Genomic DNA, 17,858 nt, shown 5'->3' on the forward strand with positions numbered 1-17,858 from the left:
GACATGTACTCCTCAGCCGTCCATCCTCATTTAATATTGAAAGGAGCTATATTATCACATAATTAATATCAATATTAAATGAGAATGGATTGCGTGTCAGGTTGCATCCGAGCTGTTGACCCACTTTGAACGAATTACCAAAAAAACTGTTGTTAATATTGTAATCGTTTTATGTCTGGCTCGCTTGGTTTGTGTTCAACTTGAATGTGACATGTATGAAACTGAAAAACCTGTGTGTTATTGCATTAGCGTTGGCTAAATGATCTAAGAATTGGATTTTCTGAACTGCCACAAATAAAAATGAAATTGCCTTTCATTTTCTTTTATTTTCATTAAATTGGTTTATTTATTGACACAATTTCACTCCTGAACAACCAGGAAGGAAGGATTCAGCTATATGCAAATGCATCCCTTCCTTTCTTCTTACTTCCACAACTCAGTGTCTGCATACTGAAATTCATCTTTATTTTATTTATATTTAACTCTGCAAATTTTGCAAAACTCTGCAAAAAGCAAGCATTGCAGACATTTTCTGAGGTATACAAACAAGCTAAAAGAAGAGTTTTGATTAGAACTAAGTAGAGATGTCGAGGAATATGTTTCCGACTCGAAACTCTTCTCCCACTCTTCTCCATGCGGAAAATGTTTGGATTCGAATAGTCAGTGACCCGAGGAATTTTATTGGATTTTTTTTCATAACATGGCAAATTAGTTGGTCTCAAGCGAGGGTTATGGTGTTATCTGGAAATTCGGGATCTTCCTCCAAAAAACAGCCGACCTAAAGAATACACGCAATTAGCATAAAATTAAATAGAAATATCAGTTAGAAACCTATTAGGCCTCATGGCATGACAGTTGTTTTCTTGACAATGGAGTTTTCTGGATACACTGTCATCACGAAGGTGGCGAGGGTAAAAAAAGTAGGCATTCCTATCGAGCCGTTGATTAATGGTTTTCAGAGAACCCAGAGTATGTAATGAAAACAATCCCCAAAGAATAAAGCTCTTGCCAAACACCAACGGTACAACCAGGTGCTATGGACTCACGTTGCTTTCTCCAGATGTGGATACACCCATCAGCATGATAGAGCTGTTAAAAAAAAAACAACAAAAAAACGGGATTTATCAGACCAGGAGACAGATTTCCACATGTCAGTAGTCCAGTATTAGTGCTGGACCAATTTCAGGAAATAATGACAATTTGTTACATGACAAATAGAAGATTCTACTGGTGACGTGGCTTTCCAATTCATCACAGATACCCAGATTGAGATCCGAGGATTGGACGGGACTAGGGCAGATGATTGAAGTGTTCTTCGTGTTCATCAAGACACTCTTTCGTAGATTTAGCTCGATGGACAGTAGCATGTGGGTAACTGTGAGTTGAATTTGATGTAACAGTACTCCTTGGGGAACGTGTGCACAGGAGTAACCTGCCAACATAAAATTTAGTAAAAAATTACAGCATAATGTTCTAAATAACTTTTGAAATGCTGAAAAAGATGGGAGTCCTTATTCCATATACATAGCAATATTTCCGGGGGGTGCCGTGGAATCGGAATGGGAATTTTCCAGGGAAATAAAAAAATAAAAATTTCTCTTTTTAAAAGTATTCGGACACTACTCCCATTATTAGTGAATGGGGGAAAGAAGACAAGAAACGCACATTCCTATTTCCGATTTTCCTTTCAAAACTTCGATATCTAGGAAAAATTCAAAAAGAAGTTATCAAATACGTTGATTGAATCGTGAGATTTGCTGCTATAAAGATAAATATTCTGTTTATGCTCCGAAAGGACCAAACAGTCAGAGGAGTTCACAAGAGAAAGAGAATCGAGAAACAGCACCGTATTTAGCAATCACGGGCTTAAATCCCAGTTATTCAAATCACATGTACTTATGCACAAATACGCATCACCACTCGGCCCCGGTGGTGACAGTTACCTTATTTATTTAACTAAGAGACGGGTTATAACTGGCGTTCTATTTTTTTTAATTAGGCCTGGCTGTGGTTGTGGGAAACCGCATATGTACACCACTGTATACACTTCTAAATCATAAGCTGTTATAAAAAAAAAAAAATGTATGAATGGCTGTCGAACTGGAACAGTAATTAAGATATGGCTAGGAACTCTTCTGGTCCTGTGAAGTTTTTTATTTTAATGGAGTATAAACAGAACTAGAGCCATAATTATGTATTCCTGCTGACAGGAAAAAATAAATATTTTTATTTTGTGCACATATTCTTACCTTTTACTGCTGTCATAATTTTATAATTCGGATCTCTTCCTGTTTTTATTTAAAAAAATGCTCATTCGGACGACTATTTCTATAAAAAAAAAAGTGTAATAGTAAAATAAATAAAAAGAAAAGAGTAAAATAAAATAAAAGCTGTTTAATTATAAATCTGCATTGTCAGCATTTATCCGTATCTCGTGTGTCGCCATCTATTGAGTAAAACTGTAAAGAAATATTTCGATATTAGCATAGATACTTTACACATTTTAGTAATTTTAATACTATACAAAAACTATTCCTCGAAATATAAAATAAAACTTATTTTTATGTTTTTATTTTATTATTCGGAGCACAAATTAAAGATCAAAAATTAGTAATAAATGACGTAATCGTAGGACGCACTGTGACATCAGCTGATCGATCTCTTTCAGCTGTATAGACCTGCAGAGAAAGATATCATTATGGCGGACAGAAAGGTGTAGTAACGTTAACATTTTCAATTGCGCGTTCATCAGTAATGGTTTAACCAGGCTGGACACTAAAGGCTGAAGACAAGGAAAGAAAGAAACCCCAATTGACTGTTTTAAAATACTTACTGAGGCAAGGAACCAACAGCGATTGACATTCATTCGAATATGTACCGTGGGCAACTGTTCCGTGAAGTAATGACTATCAAAGGATAAAAAACGGCGAGATACATGACCTTGCGTCTATGTGCGGTAGCACAGATACCTCCACTACTGGAATATCTCATCTGATTACGTTGACAGGTGAGTAAGTTGTAAGAATGATCTGATATAAGCCTCGACTGGTACCATTGAAAACTATGGATGAAAACATAAGTCGGGGATACATCCAACTCGGAAGAGGGTCGAGAGCGGATCGTCTCGTCCGACATGTTGATGATGGACACTCCCATCCTCCAGAAGATCGGTGTCACTGCATATATCTGGCTCTATTACTTGCAGGCGTGGGCTTCCTCCTTCCTTACAACAGTTTTATTATTGCTGTGGACTATTTTCAGGCTCGTTATCCCGGAACCACAATAGTTTTCGATATGAGCCTGATCTACATCTTGGTCGCTTTCATAGCTGTGATTATCAACAACCTACTTGTAGAGACTCTTAGTCTACACGTCCGAATTACCTTTGGGTATATCCTATCTTTCTTCACTCTTCTCTTCGTGGCCGTTCTAGAGGTCTGGTTTGAAGTGTTCACCGAGGATACTGGCTATTACGTCAATTTGCTGGCAGTGGCTGTGGTGTCTTTCGGATGCACAGGTGAGTTGAATATTTAGGAAGGTAAGCTGATCTGACAAAGATAGTACTGATTCTTAGATTGCTTCTTTACAATATTTTTTTAAGAAAATGTTTTATTGGCAGTTTCCTAAATGACCTTAATATTTACCATCACTTTCTTTAATACTTATCTCTAGGCCAATGGTGGAAGCCAATACAAATATTAATCTGCTACTCTCATGCTTGTACTTCTGACCTATCCAGAAAAGCACAGGAAACATAATTAATGATTCCTCACATACAAACTCACTGCACTTCGTATCACACCCTTCATCGGTTCACTGTGGCAATATTAAAAAAGAATTTTTAAGGTGGAACGAGGCTCCTTATAATACGAGGCCCTAAGTTGTAGCTTGTTTAGCTTATGTGTACATTCGGCCCTGTCCACGGCCACTGTTCTTCTGAAATGGAATCTGTAACTCCTTTCCAAATTGCTCTCTTCCAAAGTCCAAACACGTGCCTCAACTAGTCAATCATATTTTAACTGCAAATTCGCGAACTAACTTTTCCTCATTTATCTGAACATTTCTTCCTGTGAACAATCTTCATTCGCATTTTCATTTCATTTTCTGAATATTACAGTCAATATAAATTCAAGTGCAGTGTCAGCAAGTACCTTTCGTCCTCTCACCTTTCAACTCAATGTCAACAGGTGCACTGAATATGAGAAGGAAAGGAATTTCATCCCGCAAATGAAACTATATTTAATCATTCCACTGACCTGTCAAACGAGGGTTTTAGCACTACATGTTGATCAGTTTGATATCATTAGGAAATAATTCTCTTGTGTTTTTCTCGATAAAGAGAAGAAAATTCTGGAGTCTTTGTCATATGGAGATGAAATTTCCAGTGATTATTTTAGTTTATTTACACAGGTGCGATTTTTTTTTGTAAGTACTTTATATGATTGCATTTTCTAGAATAATATAAAGTTCTTTATATGATTTCTTTGTGTTTCAGTTTATTAGGGTTCAATCCCCCACACAGATGTTCTCTGAGACACATCCAGGGGAGGGGCTGTGTCCCAGAGAATATCACCCACCTGCGGAGAACCACTGGTAACTCTTAACTAATAAGTTGACTAAGGTCTGTTAAGTAAAACTGAAAAAAAAAAAAAGAAAAGTCAGGTGTTAGTTCCATTTGAAAAACTTCCATAGAAGCAGAACTATACTTTAAAACAAGCACCGTCTAGTTGACTCTTAGCAATACTACCAGAACAATCAATGATACGTTGCACTATCTTAAATGAGACCTGATCAGATGAGTTCGCATATTTTAATCCAAATAGAAATGTCTTAATTTGATTGGAGATGAATCTTTCTCTCTAATATGAAGTCACTAAGGAAGATTCTCCACTAATAGGAGTTACATCCATTCACTAGCTGACACCACTGATCACTTTTACTGCATTGGTAAGTCTGATTTCTTATGTTAGCTAGATAGTCTGAGCTCTTTCGCTTAAATTCATTCGCAGACAGGTGTTTGAGAGTGCCAGGGGTGGACAACGAATGGCAGAATTTTGACGCCCTACAGAAAGGAGTTGTAGATGAAACCATGATATTTATTTAGTATTTTCGGACGATCATTTATATATTTTACTAATTAAATTTTATATAATTAAATATTTTAAATGTTGAAGTTAAATATTATTCGAGTTTAATGATAAAAATACTTAATAAATATTTAAAATTTGTTTTTAAATATCTAAATATGAAAATTTTAAAATATTAAATATTAAATCGGTTATTTAAAAACGTGAATTGCATCGACCATTAAGATAATTTCGGATAATTAATTTCTCATTACAGTGTAATATATATATTTGTTTCACATAATTAATTCCCACTGTCATTTACATTATTTATGGGGTGCGTTGTGGTATTTTATCATATAGGATTATCCAGTATTAAATATTTTTTTCTGTTGTTATTTAATTTCAACTATTAAGGTTGGTGAGTTTTAAATATTCAAATCGCTCTGTTTTTTCAGAGTCTGGCACTGATCAAATCGCTTTGCTTCTTTAACCAGTGCCAGAATGGAGGCATTAGTTAAAGAAGCACTGCAGGATCATCTCGACAAGACTTCAGTTATACAAGACACAGCATGGTTTTGTTAAGGGGAAGTCTTGTCTGACTAATTTGATTGGATACTATGATGCAGTCACAAAAGAACTGGATGCAGGGAATAACTTTGATATTATATACTTGGATCTTAGAAAGGCTTTTGATACTGTTGCACATGGAAAACTGCTGCACAAATTGGAGCAGTGTGACAATGGAGGCAAATTGCTGCTATGGATAAAGGGCTGGTTGAGTGTCAGAAGACAGAGAGTGGTAATCAATGGACACTGCTCTTTGTGGACTAATGTTATTAGTGGAGTCCCCCAGGGTTCGGTGTTGGGACCATTGTTGTTTTCTATATTTATCAATGATATCGATGAAGGTATATCAGGTTTAATGTCCAAGTTTTCAGACGATACGAAGGTCGGCAGGGTTGTTAATGACAGTACGCTGCTGCAACAGGATCTAGAAAAGTTCAGCAGGTGGGCTGAGAGGTGGCAAATGAAGTTTAACATTGAAAAATGTAAAGTACTACACATGGGAAACAGCAACCCCAGAGCAACGTATCAACTCTGTGGTACTACATTGACAGTGGTAGAGAATAAAAAGGACCTGGAGGTAATTGTGCAGGCAGATAGGAAGTTTGCTGAGCATTGCAGACGGTCTGCAAGAGTAGCTCATGGCGTCTTGTCAATGATATATAGAGGAGTTTTTCTAGCAGGGATAAAGAGGTGATTATCCCCTTGTATAAGGCGATGGTCAGGCCACACCTTGAGTATTGTATACAGAGAAGGCCTCATTTTAAGAAGGTTGTAGAGCTGTTGGAACAAGTACAGAGAAGGGCAACAAGATTAGCGAATGGAACAAAGGGTTGCTCTTACGCTCTTACGAAGAAAGGCTTAAGTTTTGCCAATTAAGCACCTGCGAGGTGATCTGATTGAGGTGTATAAAGCCTTAATGGTTTGAGTATGCTCAATGCTCATGGTATTCTTCCAATTGCTCAGAATAATCGCCTGAGAGGGCATAAATTCGAATTGAGGAAAGACAGATGTAGGATAGATGTGCGGAAGTTTGCCTTTAGCCAGCGGGTGGTTGATTGCTGGAACAAATTTCCATCTGTTGTTGTAGAAGTTGACAACTTAAATAGATTCAAGGCAGATCTTGACAAAGATTTGGAGCGAGTGGATTTGTGAAATGAGTTTTTTTTTTTTTGTTTTTTTTTGGCTGATGCCATATAAGCTTGCTTTCTTGCATCATATGCCTTTGCTAATGCTAACCAGGGATTATGTTTTGCCTCCATTGAGGGTAAATAGCTTTCGTGACATCTAGACACCGACCTTTCATAAAATTTAAAGCTGAAGTTGACCTTGCTAGTTGAAGTTGAACGTAAAATAAAACACGCAAACACAAAATAGAAAATTGTTCATACATCCTACATTTATGTTCCTTTTTTTATTTGCTTAAATTTCCTTGTTCGTGCACGCATATATTCTTATGTCGGTTTTTAACAAGAGTCATCGAATATTAATTTAAATATATTAAATAATAATACATAGATATGATACTTTGATTTTATTTAATTTTTTTATTATAAAACTGATTTAATTTAGACAACTTTACTCTTTTCTAAAACGTCATTTATAATCAATTTTAAAAGGAGAATTTTATGAACTGTTTGCCATTTAGGAATTACGTCATCCACTTTGTGTATCAAACTTTTACCAGGAGAAAAAAAAAACATTTTTTGGAATAACAATAACTTTTTTTAATATCCTTACTGTCACATCAGGTGTCTCACTAGAACTGAGTCACAAAGATTAAGTTTATTGAACCTAATGAAACTGTAAGCCACTGATATTAATAAGATACCATCATAACAAGCCTTCATCTCTTTAAATGAAAATATTAACCGTGTCTTTCTCCCACAGTGCAACAGTCCAGTTTCTATGGTTACACCAGCATGCTCCCATCTCGCTATACGCAGGCTGTGATGACTGGAGAGAGTAAGTAATGACCTCAAGACTATCGTTCAAAGTTTGTAATTTGGTCGGTTAGTTCATTAAAAAAATCACCTTGGTTTTCTTAACTTATACCTATCTTATTAGAATTTTATTACTTCAAAAACATGCAGTAAAAAAGAGGAAACATGGCGCTATTTGCATCTCTTACACATAATTCAATATTGTCCCATCACTGTCACTAATCCCACAATCTATTTTTGTAACGAAAATAGCAAAGATGTTTTTCAATACGTTGCTGGATTCTCTTTATTTAAGCGAAGGCCACACTCCAAGTGGCAGATATTTGAACTAAATTGTTATTAATGTACTTCAAAACAAATGTCAAATGAACGTTAAAAGTCAAGGAGAATTTTCTTGCAAATATTAAAATTATGCAGATAAAGTCTGAAGCAGACTTTATCTGCATTAGCCAATAATAATAGCAAAACAGCAAATTCTTGAGATTCAATCTTCTGTTATTTTATACTTTGGATCCCTTGGTTCGTGTCTCACCAATGAGGAAGAACAAATGAGAACTTGTTCTCCCTTAAACACCCTTTAATCAAATCATCCCTTAGATGTCTAGTTACACTTTGCGGTCCGCACCTTACGTTCTTCTTATATGCATCGATTTGCACTCATCACTGGTTGCCCTTCTTTGAACTTTGCCTTCGTGGATAGCACAGTTAGTACAATCGCCGTCCTTCCCACACCGGGTGGAAGAGACCTGGGTTCGAGTTCCATCGATGACGTCAGGAATTTTTATTGGCCTTTTTCACAACGTACCTGAGTTAGTTGGTCCCAGGCGAGGGTAGCATGGTTTTTTCGTCCAGCAAACAGAAAATCTACCACAGAACACACGCAATTTACAGACAGTATATAAGGAGCAAAATGGCTTTAGTCGCTAATGCTCCTGAAACCCAAATACAACAACAATCTTTGAACTCTCTGCAGAAGTTCTGTCTTTTTTTAGGTGCGGTTACCAGACCTGAATACAACCTTCAAAATGCAGTGTAACCCTCGTCTTGTATAGCTAAATAAAGACTTCCTCCTTACTAGCAAGGGTCCAGTTTACACTGCATGGAAAATTTTATGTTAGACTAAATCGTAACACCCATGTCTTGGAATTACATTTAACTCCTACCCTGGTGGGCAGCACAGTTGGTAGGATCACCGTCCTTCCTACACCGCGTGGAAAAGACCTAAGTTCGAAACTCCTTGATGATGGGAGGAATTTTTATAGACCTTTTTCACAACGTGGCCGAGTTAGTCGGTCATAGGCGAGGGTAGCATGGTTTTCTCCTGGAAACTAGAGTTTTTCGTCCAGCAAACCGAAAATCCACCACAGAACACACAATTTACAGACAGTATATTCGGAGCAATATGACCTTAGTCGCTAATGCTCCTAAAACTCAATAACAACAACAATAAGGACATTTAGCTCCTCTCCTCTTAGCTTATATTTGACTTCAATTTTTGTTCCCTAAATGTATACGTTACATTTGGAACAATTAAACTTTAGTTGATAATTTTAGGACCACATATACAACTGTTAAAACTTTTTGAAGCAACATGGCCTAGCCAAATTGTTAACCACTCTTCCTAAATTCAGATCGTCAGCAAACGTTGACAACTTCCGTTGAAGCTGCCAAAGTTTATTAATCATTTGAATCATTTATGAGGGAACATAAATTGAAGGGGACCTAAAACCGAGCCCTAAAAGACTCCACTTGTTTCACCAGGCCGTTCTGAAGACTGACCATTTAGGACAACCCTCTGTTTCCCATCTTTCATCCAGCCGGAGATCCAGGATAGGATCTTACAAGTAACCCCAACGTCTTCCAATTTATATAACAGCCTTCCATTAGGGATGCTTTACTGAATTATAGTTAAATAAACAAATTTATTTGTAGAGCTGGTTCTGAGTCGACAGGGTCTTCTCTATCACGGAAGTTAACTCGCTGGCCTTTATTTACCACCACATTTGTAGACTGGGGAGACAATAACACTTTCCCAGAGTCTAATGACTCTCTTATTAACATTCTCAACAGTTTAATACACTCATATGGCCTTTCTAATTACAACTGAATATATAGCATCAAGGCCTCCGCAGCCGAGTAGTCAGGGTGAGGGTGAAATAGCACATGCTCTTTGAGTGGACCGGGTTTCAACCCCCTGACTACTAAATACGGTCGATTTGTCAACTGACCATTTATGATCTGTCAACCCGCACTCGACCAGTGTGGCAGATTATGGTCCTTTCCCTCAACGTAACCTGTTAAGTACCCTGCAGTGGATTGATAATGGCTGCTATTATAGACAACGTTCATGTAATCTTCTACAATGTTCTACCGCATTCAGGTGTGTTCTACACCTTTCTGGAATATTCTAGAAATTTTTAAAAATATTTCTTAACTATTATTTGTTTTTTGATGCTTATACATAATAGAAAATGTTTTAATAAAAATTGGTAAGCAAGTTGATCCTGTTTTAATAAAAACTTTGAAAATTAAGAAAAATGAAACGTGATTCTATGGGACAGTGTACGCTTCTCTGATATCATTATTTTACAGCAATCGTTTTTGGCTTGGCTTTCTATGGATCATCCAACGTAACCAATTAAGGGACCGGCTAGATTTACTATTTACTGTCTCCACATATTAAAAGAACTCCTTATCCCTTTTTCTTAGCTCTCTTTGTTAGTGCTTTCTTATAAACAACTTTCTCTGGTTTTACCCCATCAGCGGTTTTGTAACTTATTCTCTTATAATTCTCATACAATTCGGAATCATGTGATTGTAACTACCACTTAGTGTCTCCTCAATGATATTAGCAAAAACCCTTGAATCTCCTTCGTTTAAGTGAATTCCGTTTTTATAAAATAAATTCCACCTACCAAAGCCTACCGTACTGGAAAAGAAAATCCTTCCTAGGCAGTGCCTCAAGTCTAGAATTAACGCACAAGGTTTTCATCATGAAATCCCTCCTATCACATCTAGACAGAACTTCAGCACATTTTCGACCTCCTCCTGCTGAACCAAAGAATTCTGTACCGATTAACATCCATTTCTGGGGCAGAAAATACCCGTCGCCTATATATTTAATAATCTCTCTGAATAACTCCTAGATGGAATTTGTTCGAGGGCATCAACTCAATTCATCAGAAGCTCAATCACGCCTGACAGTATGTCGAGTTTTGAACTCAGTTCTAACTGCTGGCATCTTTCACAAAGAAATGACTCACCTTGAGCTAGCAAAAGCTCAGCATACATTGTTTTGGGTTCAAGCGAAATTAATTGATAAATGTTGACCTCGTTTTATGATTCAATGTCTGTTTCTAACTTTAGAATTTCCTCCCCTATAAAGTTAATAATCTTTCTTGATTAGTTCTGATGACAGAATTCAACATGTACTTAATATAATACTTTTTTACACGCTAAAATGCAATGAGAATTTTCAAAATACTCTTAAGGACATTGTACTGTTTTTCTACAGTATATTTTTTCCTCTTTTAAGGTGCAGCAGGGTTGCTGATCTCCATTAACCGGATACTTACGAAGGCACTGTTAGAAGACGAAAAGTTCAACACGATCCTATTCTTTTCGATCTCCATTGGGATTGTAATTTTCTGTGTTATTATCCACTTTGTGCTTCAGAGGACAGATTTTGTACAGTTTTACATTGGGCTTTGTTCAACTTCCAGCGATTCAGATGATCTACACAGACGAATACCGTTGGAGCCTACAGAAGACGTTGGTCTTGTAAGTATTATTCTTCCATACTGAACCGCTTAAATCCTCTTTTACTCTCTGAGTTGGCAATTAATCTAGCTATTAGTGCTGTAATATCTACAGAATCCTTTTGTTTACTTCTTAAAGGTGGACATGCTGGACCCTGCAGAGAGCAAAGGAGGGAAGTATGGGGTTCTGTCTCTTCGCTCTCCTCCGTCCTCGCCAAGAGCTGACTCAGCCTTCCAATCTACGGAGATGCTGGACCAAACTATGGATTTTAGTGATGACAATGACTGGAGAATGTCTTCAGAGTCGGTCACGTCTGCTCCTCCAACCAAAACTTACCGAGTCCAAGACGTAGTTGTGCGCATGCGTGGGACTGCATTCACAAAACACATCCAGATGTGGAGTGGAATCAAAAGTAGGACTTTCTGTTAGCCTATTCATTTTACTTTTATCATGAAATACGTTTCTTTTGGGATCATGAAATTTATAGAATAAGAAAATAATTGAACTGATTGACTCATATGTTTGATGTTTATGTAAAACAAATAAACATGGTTGTTTATGATCAGATGATCAGATGCAGTGGTTAACTTGTGATTGTTAACGGACGTGAATCAACGTCTGAATATTATAGTCTTCTTGGACATTATTGCTGACCAGTGCATTCTATCATGCTCATAGTTTATCCACTGGTAACTGTTACTTCCAGAAGCATGAGGGTGGCTTTACCACACTTCTTTGGCATGTTCAATAACTGAATCTCAACCCAATTTTGAACATTTGTGGGATGAAGTAGAACAAGCTATTCGCAGCAGAGATCTGCACCGTGCAATTTGAGGCAAAAGTGGATCGCTTGGAGTCCATGCTCCAATGTCTTCAGCTGTTCTGACGGCTACAGAATGTTCTGTTCGTTGTTAGTTCGGGTTACTTTAAGCTGGACCCTCAGTATATATCACATTACAATAAAACCTGTGTTAATAATAATACACATTTGTAATGTCCTTGTGATGCTCTTAGTGTCCTTGACATATATACGATCCTCTGAAAATTATTCGGAAGCCCACACTGATGGTAGTAAAAGATGCTAGTAAAGAAAATGTAAATAAGGAACAGATATAAAAGAGTTGGGATCGGTTGACTTTAATTTGCAACGAGGAAACTAAGGGAAAAATGCTGAAAAAACTATTGAAAAATATATATTTAAAACTTATGCAATTCTTAGTTTGCTGGGTGAATTTTGTACCTAACTTGACTATGGTGTTAAGGAAACACAGAGGTTCCTCCGTCGAGTTGGGATTTAATCTCAGGCATTTTCCACACGGTGAGGAAGAATGCCCACCGTGCCCTCATGGGTAGCAGAATTGGACAGTCATCCTCATTCCCACACTGGGTGGAAAAGACCTGGATTCAAATCCCGTAAACGACAGGAGGAATTTTTAAGGACCTTTTCATAACGTCGCTGAGTTAGTCGGTCTCAGAAGATGGTAGCATGGTTCTTCCTCCCAAAGTTTGTATTTTAATGATTGCCAGAAGAATGGCATTTATCGCATTCAAGTGAAAGGTAGGCTCATAAGTCATTAAAAATCTATTTTATTTAACATTATTGGTGTTCGAATACTTTTGAGAGGATAATGTATGTAGTATTCACATACAACGTTGTATCTGTAGTTGTTAAAAGTATTACTATCACTGCGTGTACTGTACACAATAGTGCTCTTCTCTGTATGACAACAGAATGTTTCAGAGAAACTTGATGCCAAGGAGTGAGTTACTAATAACTTTATTATATTTTTAACAGGGGGCGTTGTGAACCGCTGGCATGTTGCGAAATGCATATGGCCCTACATGTTGAGTATTGCCCTCGCTTATTTTGTGACATTGTGTTTATTCCCCGGTATCGAAAGCGAGATTGTCAGCTGCAACCTGGGTTCTTGGATGCCTGTAATTCTCATGGCCATCTTTAATTTTTTCGATTTCATTGGAAAGGTGAGTTGGGTTTTATTTTAAAATGCTTTTATCTATAGTCATCTAAGAGTTCGCTAAGGTGATCCTGATGCAATTACATGCTACACTTTCTAGTAAAAATATTAGAAACCTAATATTTCTAAAAAGAATCCAAAGATGGATTGACTAAGCTTGAGGTTTATAAGGCTCTGAGCAAGTTGGTAAATTGAGTGAAGGCGGAATTTTCACTGTTATAAAGAATTCCAGAACTAGAGGCCATAAATTGTAATTACAAGAGAAGAGGTTTAGACTAGATTGCGGGAGATTTTCTTTTAGTCAGCGAGTTATGGATTAAAAGTTCCTCATGTAGGTAACTGGGCATGAAGAGAGAAGCGCATAACTTGTCTGTTTTCTAATCTATTCTTTTTCTTATCGGCCAGAGCAGCAAAAGCCTGTGGCTTCCTTGGACTATATGGCTGATACTAACACTAAATGAGATCGCAGGAATTTAAAGCGAATTGTCTGTTAGAAATGAAGGTCCAGTGTGCAGGAAACGACTGCACACTGGACGGATCCATTTCACACTGGACGGATCCTTAGAAGGATCCATTTCCAACCTAACTACGCTGCAGGAGGAAATAAGTTCTGTTGGTATGGACTCGGTCAGCTCATTACGTTAGAAGGTCATGTCATCTTCAATGAATATTTTTCTGTTGTATCGGACCAACTTGACCCTGCAACGCTTCGTTTCTACCCAGATTGAGATGGATTCTTTCAACACGGTAATGCAACTATCCACCATACAAAAATTGTATCCGAATCCAGTTGAGAATTTCTTGGATATGTTGGAAAGGACAGTTTGGTTTTTGTCGTAGGGTTTTAGGCGCATCAGTAGCTTAAACAATATTGGGCCTTATTTAAAATGTCTGAAAATTGCGTGTTCTGGTGTCGATTTGCTGTTTGCTGTACCAAAAACCAGAGTTTCCAGGAGAAAAACTATTCTCCATGAGACCGATTAACTCAGCCACGTTGGGCTGAGTGGAGAACAGTTTGAATTCGCAGTCCTCTGCTGACCACCGTACAGCAGCTGACAAATATCCTGGTGGAAGAATGGTCATATAGGGAGCTAGACTCCTTCAGACAATGGAATCCATGCCACGACATGCAGGCTGTGATTCTGGCAAATGGTGGCCACCCAACTAGGTATTGAATAAAGATTTCTAATTTTTTGACAAAGAGTGTGAAGTCCTGTTACTCATGTGGTTCCTTCTGCTTCTGATTCATGCGATTTTCAGATTGTTCTCGAAAAGTTTCCTCCGAGATGATAAAACAGATAAATGTAAAATCTTCATTTAATAATTATGTTAGAATTATGCTTTCCCCGTACAAGAAGAACCTTGTACGAAATATTTTAATATTTTCTGTCTTTGAGAAATTTTTCAATTCAGAAAAAATTGATTGTGAAATCTAATGTCCAAATTAATCGACTGGTGAGATGCCTTGATTAAAAACAATGGCGTTTTTTCTTAATTGAAAACTAACTTAAAATCTTAATTACATTTATGATTTTAATAATATATATTTTAATAGTAAATTAATTTAAATACTTAATAATCCTTTATTTTTCGACTTGAATTGGATTGATTCGAATATAGATTCTCAAGAATGAAAACATTGTGGAGAGTTGATGAAACGGTATTGTACAATCCTTTCGTTAATACTACACAATGTACAACTGGTTCTATCTATCATTCAGAAGTCAATATCCCTTAAACTATTTTCAATTCCGCTTATTCACTTTATGTAGTATAAAGTGAATAAGCGGAATTGAAAGCCCTTGTATTAAATACGTCCCTCTTTTGTATAGGTTCTGGCATCCATACCTCACGATTGGACCCGGATTCAACTCGTGTTACTAACTCTGTCTCGGATTCTGTTGGTACCACTAATGGCCATGTGTGCCGCCCCTCGCAGCCATCCGCTGATCCCTGGTGAAGGCTGGGCCATGGTGTTTTCTCTTCTGTTGGGAATATCTAATGGCATTTTTGGATCTGTGCCCATGATAGTAGCACCATCAATGGTTCCTGACGAGCAGAAAGAGCTAACTGGTGAGTTGTTCGCTTTGATTTCTTTTTCTTTTTCATTTTAGGGAGTGAGCTTGAGAACAGGGGATTAGAACAGACATAATTTTTATAAACTGGATATTAGTGGACAAAGACATCGTCGTTGTCCAATGATATTCCCTTTTGTCACCTGTAAATTCTGTTCATGATGCCTGGATGCGCATCGATCCTGTCGATCAATTTCCAACTGACGAGGGCACACTCTGCACGCTGAACTCCTAAGAGATTTGCCTTCGTGAGTAGCACAGTTGGTAGAATCGCCGTCCTCCCCACAACTGGTGGAAAAGACTCAAGTTCGAGTCCCGTAGATGACTTGAGGAATTTTTATGGACCTTTTTCATAACGTGGTTTTTTCTCCCGGAAACTCGGGTTTTTCACCAGGCAAACAGAAAATCGACCACAGAACACACGCAATTTACAAACAATATACACAGAGCAATGCGGCCTTAGTCGCAGATTCTCCTAAAACTCTACTACTACAACAACAATAACAACCTATGAGATTTCATGTCGCCATCTTACCACAGACATGATCATCTTTGATTCACACAGACCCTTGAAGTCTTCGAGAGAAGACCGCATAGTCTCTCAAGCGAATGCCCACTCTTATGTCATCGAATTTTACGCTTCACCGTTATATAGACATATCCTGTAAGAAATAATCTGATGGACTGAAATCCAGTGGGCAGGATTTCTAGGATCTAGTGCCAGGGGGTAGTTGAATATTTTCCCCAGTTACTTAGTTGAATATTTTCCCCAATTACTTAGTTGAATATTTTCCAACCACTCTCATTCAAGGGTTGTATGAAAAAATGGCGCCGGAGATCCTTCACCATGACGGATCCAGGAATCATTTTCCAGGATAAACCTCAAAATAATTTAGCTTGAAGAGTATTGTCTTTTCTGCCTATAGGGGTTCCAGTGCTCTTCCAACGAAACTTGTTCCACGCTAACCTGAACGAGGGTGTGGTGAAAAGAGTTATTCAGCAACCCGAATTATTACTTGCCTATTGATAAGGAGATTGTCGTATCGAACTCTGATTGGTCACCATGATATGTTTGGTCATTTTGAACTGCGACACAAAGCTTACATACACCCTAGCACTAAGGCTCATACGCCGTTACTGACAGGGCAGGGCAAAGAATACACACGCGAAGTGTCTCCTTGAGTTTGAGGGAATTTTCTCGGGTCCAGACAGGCATAATCTCACGCTAATATTATGCGTGCGTGATAAGCGTCAAAGTAACTAAGGCTGTGAGGGGTAAATATATTGTGTCTGTAAATTGCATGTATTCTGTGGTCGATTTTCCTGTTTCCTGGATGAAACACTCCAGTTTTCGGGAAAAAGTGAAACCGACTAATTCGGCCAAATTGTGAAAAAAGCCCATAAAAATTCCTGGCGTCATTGAGGGGATTCGAACCAACAGCTTTTCCGCCCGATGTGGGAGAACAGTGATTACAATCGCAGTGATGGCCTAATATTGTTAACTATTTTAGAAATTTTTAGATTACACCTAACTTTTCATTATCATTACCTACCAATTTCCATTTTATGTCATCACTAATTGTATACTGATGTACTTTTAACTTGTCAAGCTCCCATCTCTGTGTCCTCGAAGGTAGCACAATAGGTATATTGGCGTCCTCCCCCCATTGGATGGAAAAGAATTGAGGTCGAATCCTGTCGATAAGGAGAGGAATTTTTATGGGCCTTTTTTCACAACGTGGCCAAGTTAGTCAGTCTCGGGAGAGGATCGCATGGTGATGGATATTTATAAATAATTTATTGTGCACTAATTTTTGGTTTTCCATTTTCAGGGAACATCATGACTTTGTCGTACAGTCTTGGGCTTACTACAGGATCTGGGGTAGCGTATATGATCGATTACCTACTTGGTCCACCATTACTTCGTCCATGTGACCTGCCACTATTGTCGACTGCCGTTCCAATGACAAACGTCACCAGCCCTTCTGTTTCTAGTGTATCCAGGACCTCCGCTTCCTCTATAGCTGCTGCAGTGACCGTATCCAGCCTCTTGTCCTATCTCAATGTGTCCACTACTGAAACATGGAATGTTAGTTTGGCAATAGAGGTTACATACAACTCCAGTATTTTCTAAGCCGTTGCCTATGTATTTTAACTGTGTTCGTAGCCATGCCTGACGTATACATTATAAATATGAAAGAGCTAATAAAACTTATTTAACTGCTCTCAGTGTGGTAAAAAACTTGGGTGATAATTTTATCTAGTTCCACTGCTCTACCAAAAGTATTAGAATCCCCCCTCCAAGTTTATTGAACGATTAATACTGGTTTAAAAGCGGCCCATTTTTGTGGACCATAGAATAAATGGATCCAATAATGCGACGAGTCGAATTACACTGTATTCAAGTGAAACAGTCCAGTGGAATATGCCTGGAAAATGTCTGTCGTTCGGATGATGGCAGTATTTACTGCC

General features: G+C 37.8%; 1 protein-coding gene across 1 annotated transcript; it reads left to right on the forward strand.

The window, feature by feature from the left end:
* The first annotated feature begins 2,683 nt into the window (after window positions 1–2,683).
* Ent3 (equilibrative nucleoside transporter 3) lies at window positions 2,684–17,610 on the forward strand. The gene is made up of 7 exons (XM_090380529.1): window positions 2,684–3,517; window positions 7,524–7,598; window positions 11,112–11,356; window positions 11,474–11,747; window positions 13,131–13,318; window positions 15,144–15,384; window positions 17,219–17,610. The coding sequence occupies exons 1-7, from the start codon at window positions 3,064–3,066 to the stop codon at window positions 17,518–17,520; spliced, it is 1,779 nt and encodes a 592-aa protein (XP_090236655.1). The 5' UTR covers window positions 2,684–3,063; the 3' UTR covers window positions 17,521–17,610.
* The last annotated feature ends 248 nt before the right edge of the window (window positions 17,611–17,858 follow it).

This window comes from Mastigoproctus giganteus, chromosome 8, assembly GCF_048544385.1.
Source record: "Mastigoproctus giganteus isolate SK-2022 chromosome 8, ASM4854438v1, whole genome shotgun sequence".
Lineage (NCBI taxonomy): Eukaryota > Metazoa > Arthropoda > Arachnida > Uropygi > Thelyphonidae > Mastigoproctus > Mastigoproctus giganteus.

Bases quoted from the DNA above. Each gene is read 5' to 3' on its own strand.
- Ent3 (XM_090380529.1), top strand. From the start codon at position 3,064: ATGGATGAAAACATAAGTCGGGGATACATCCAACTCGGAAGAGGGTCG. The intron at 7,599-11,111 runs GTAAGTAATGAC...TCCTCTTTTAAG, and splicing joins GGCTGTGATGACTGGAGAGA to GTGCAGCAGGGTTGCTGATC. The intron at 15,385-17,218 runs GTGAGTTGTTCG...TTCCATTTTCAG, and splicing joins CGAGCAGAAAGAGCTAACTG to GGAACATCATGACTTTGTCG.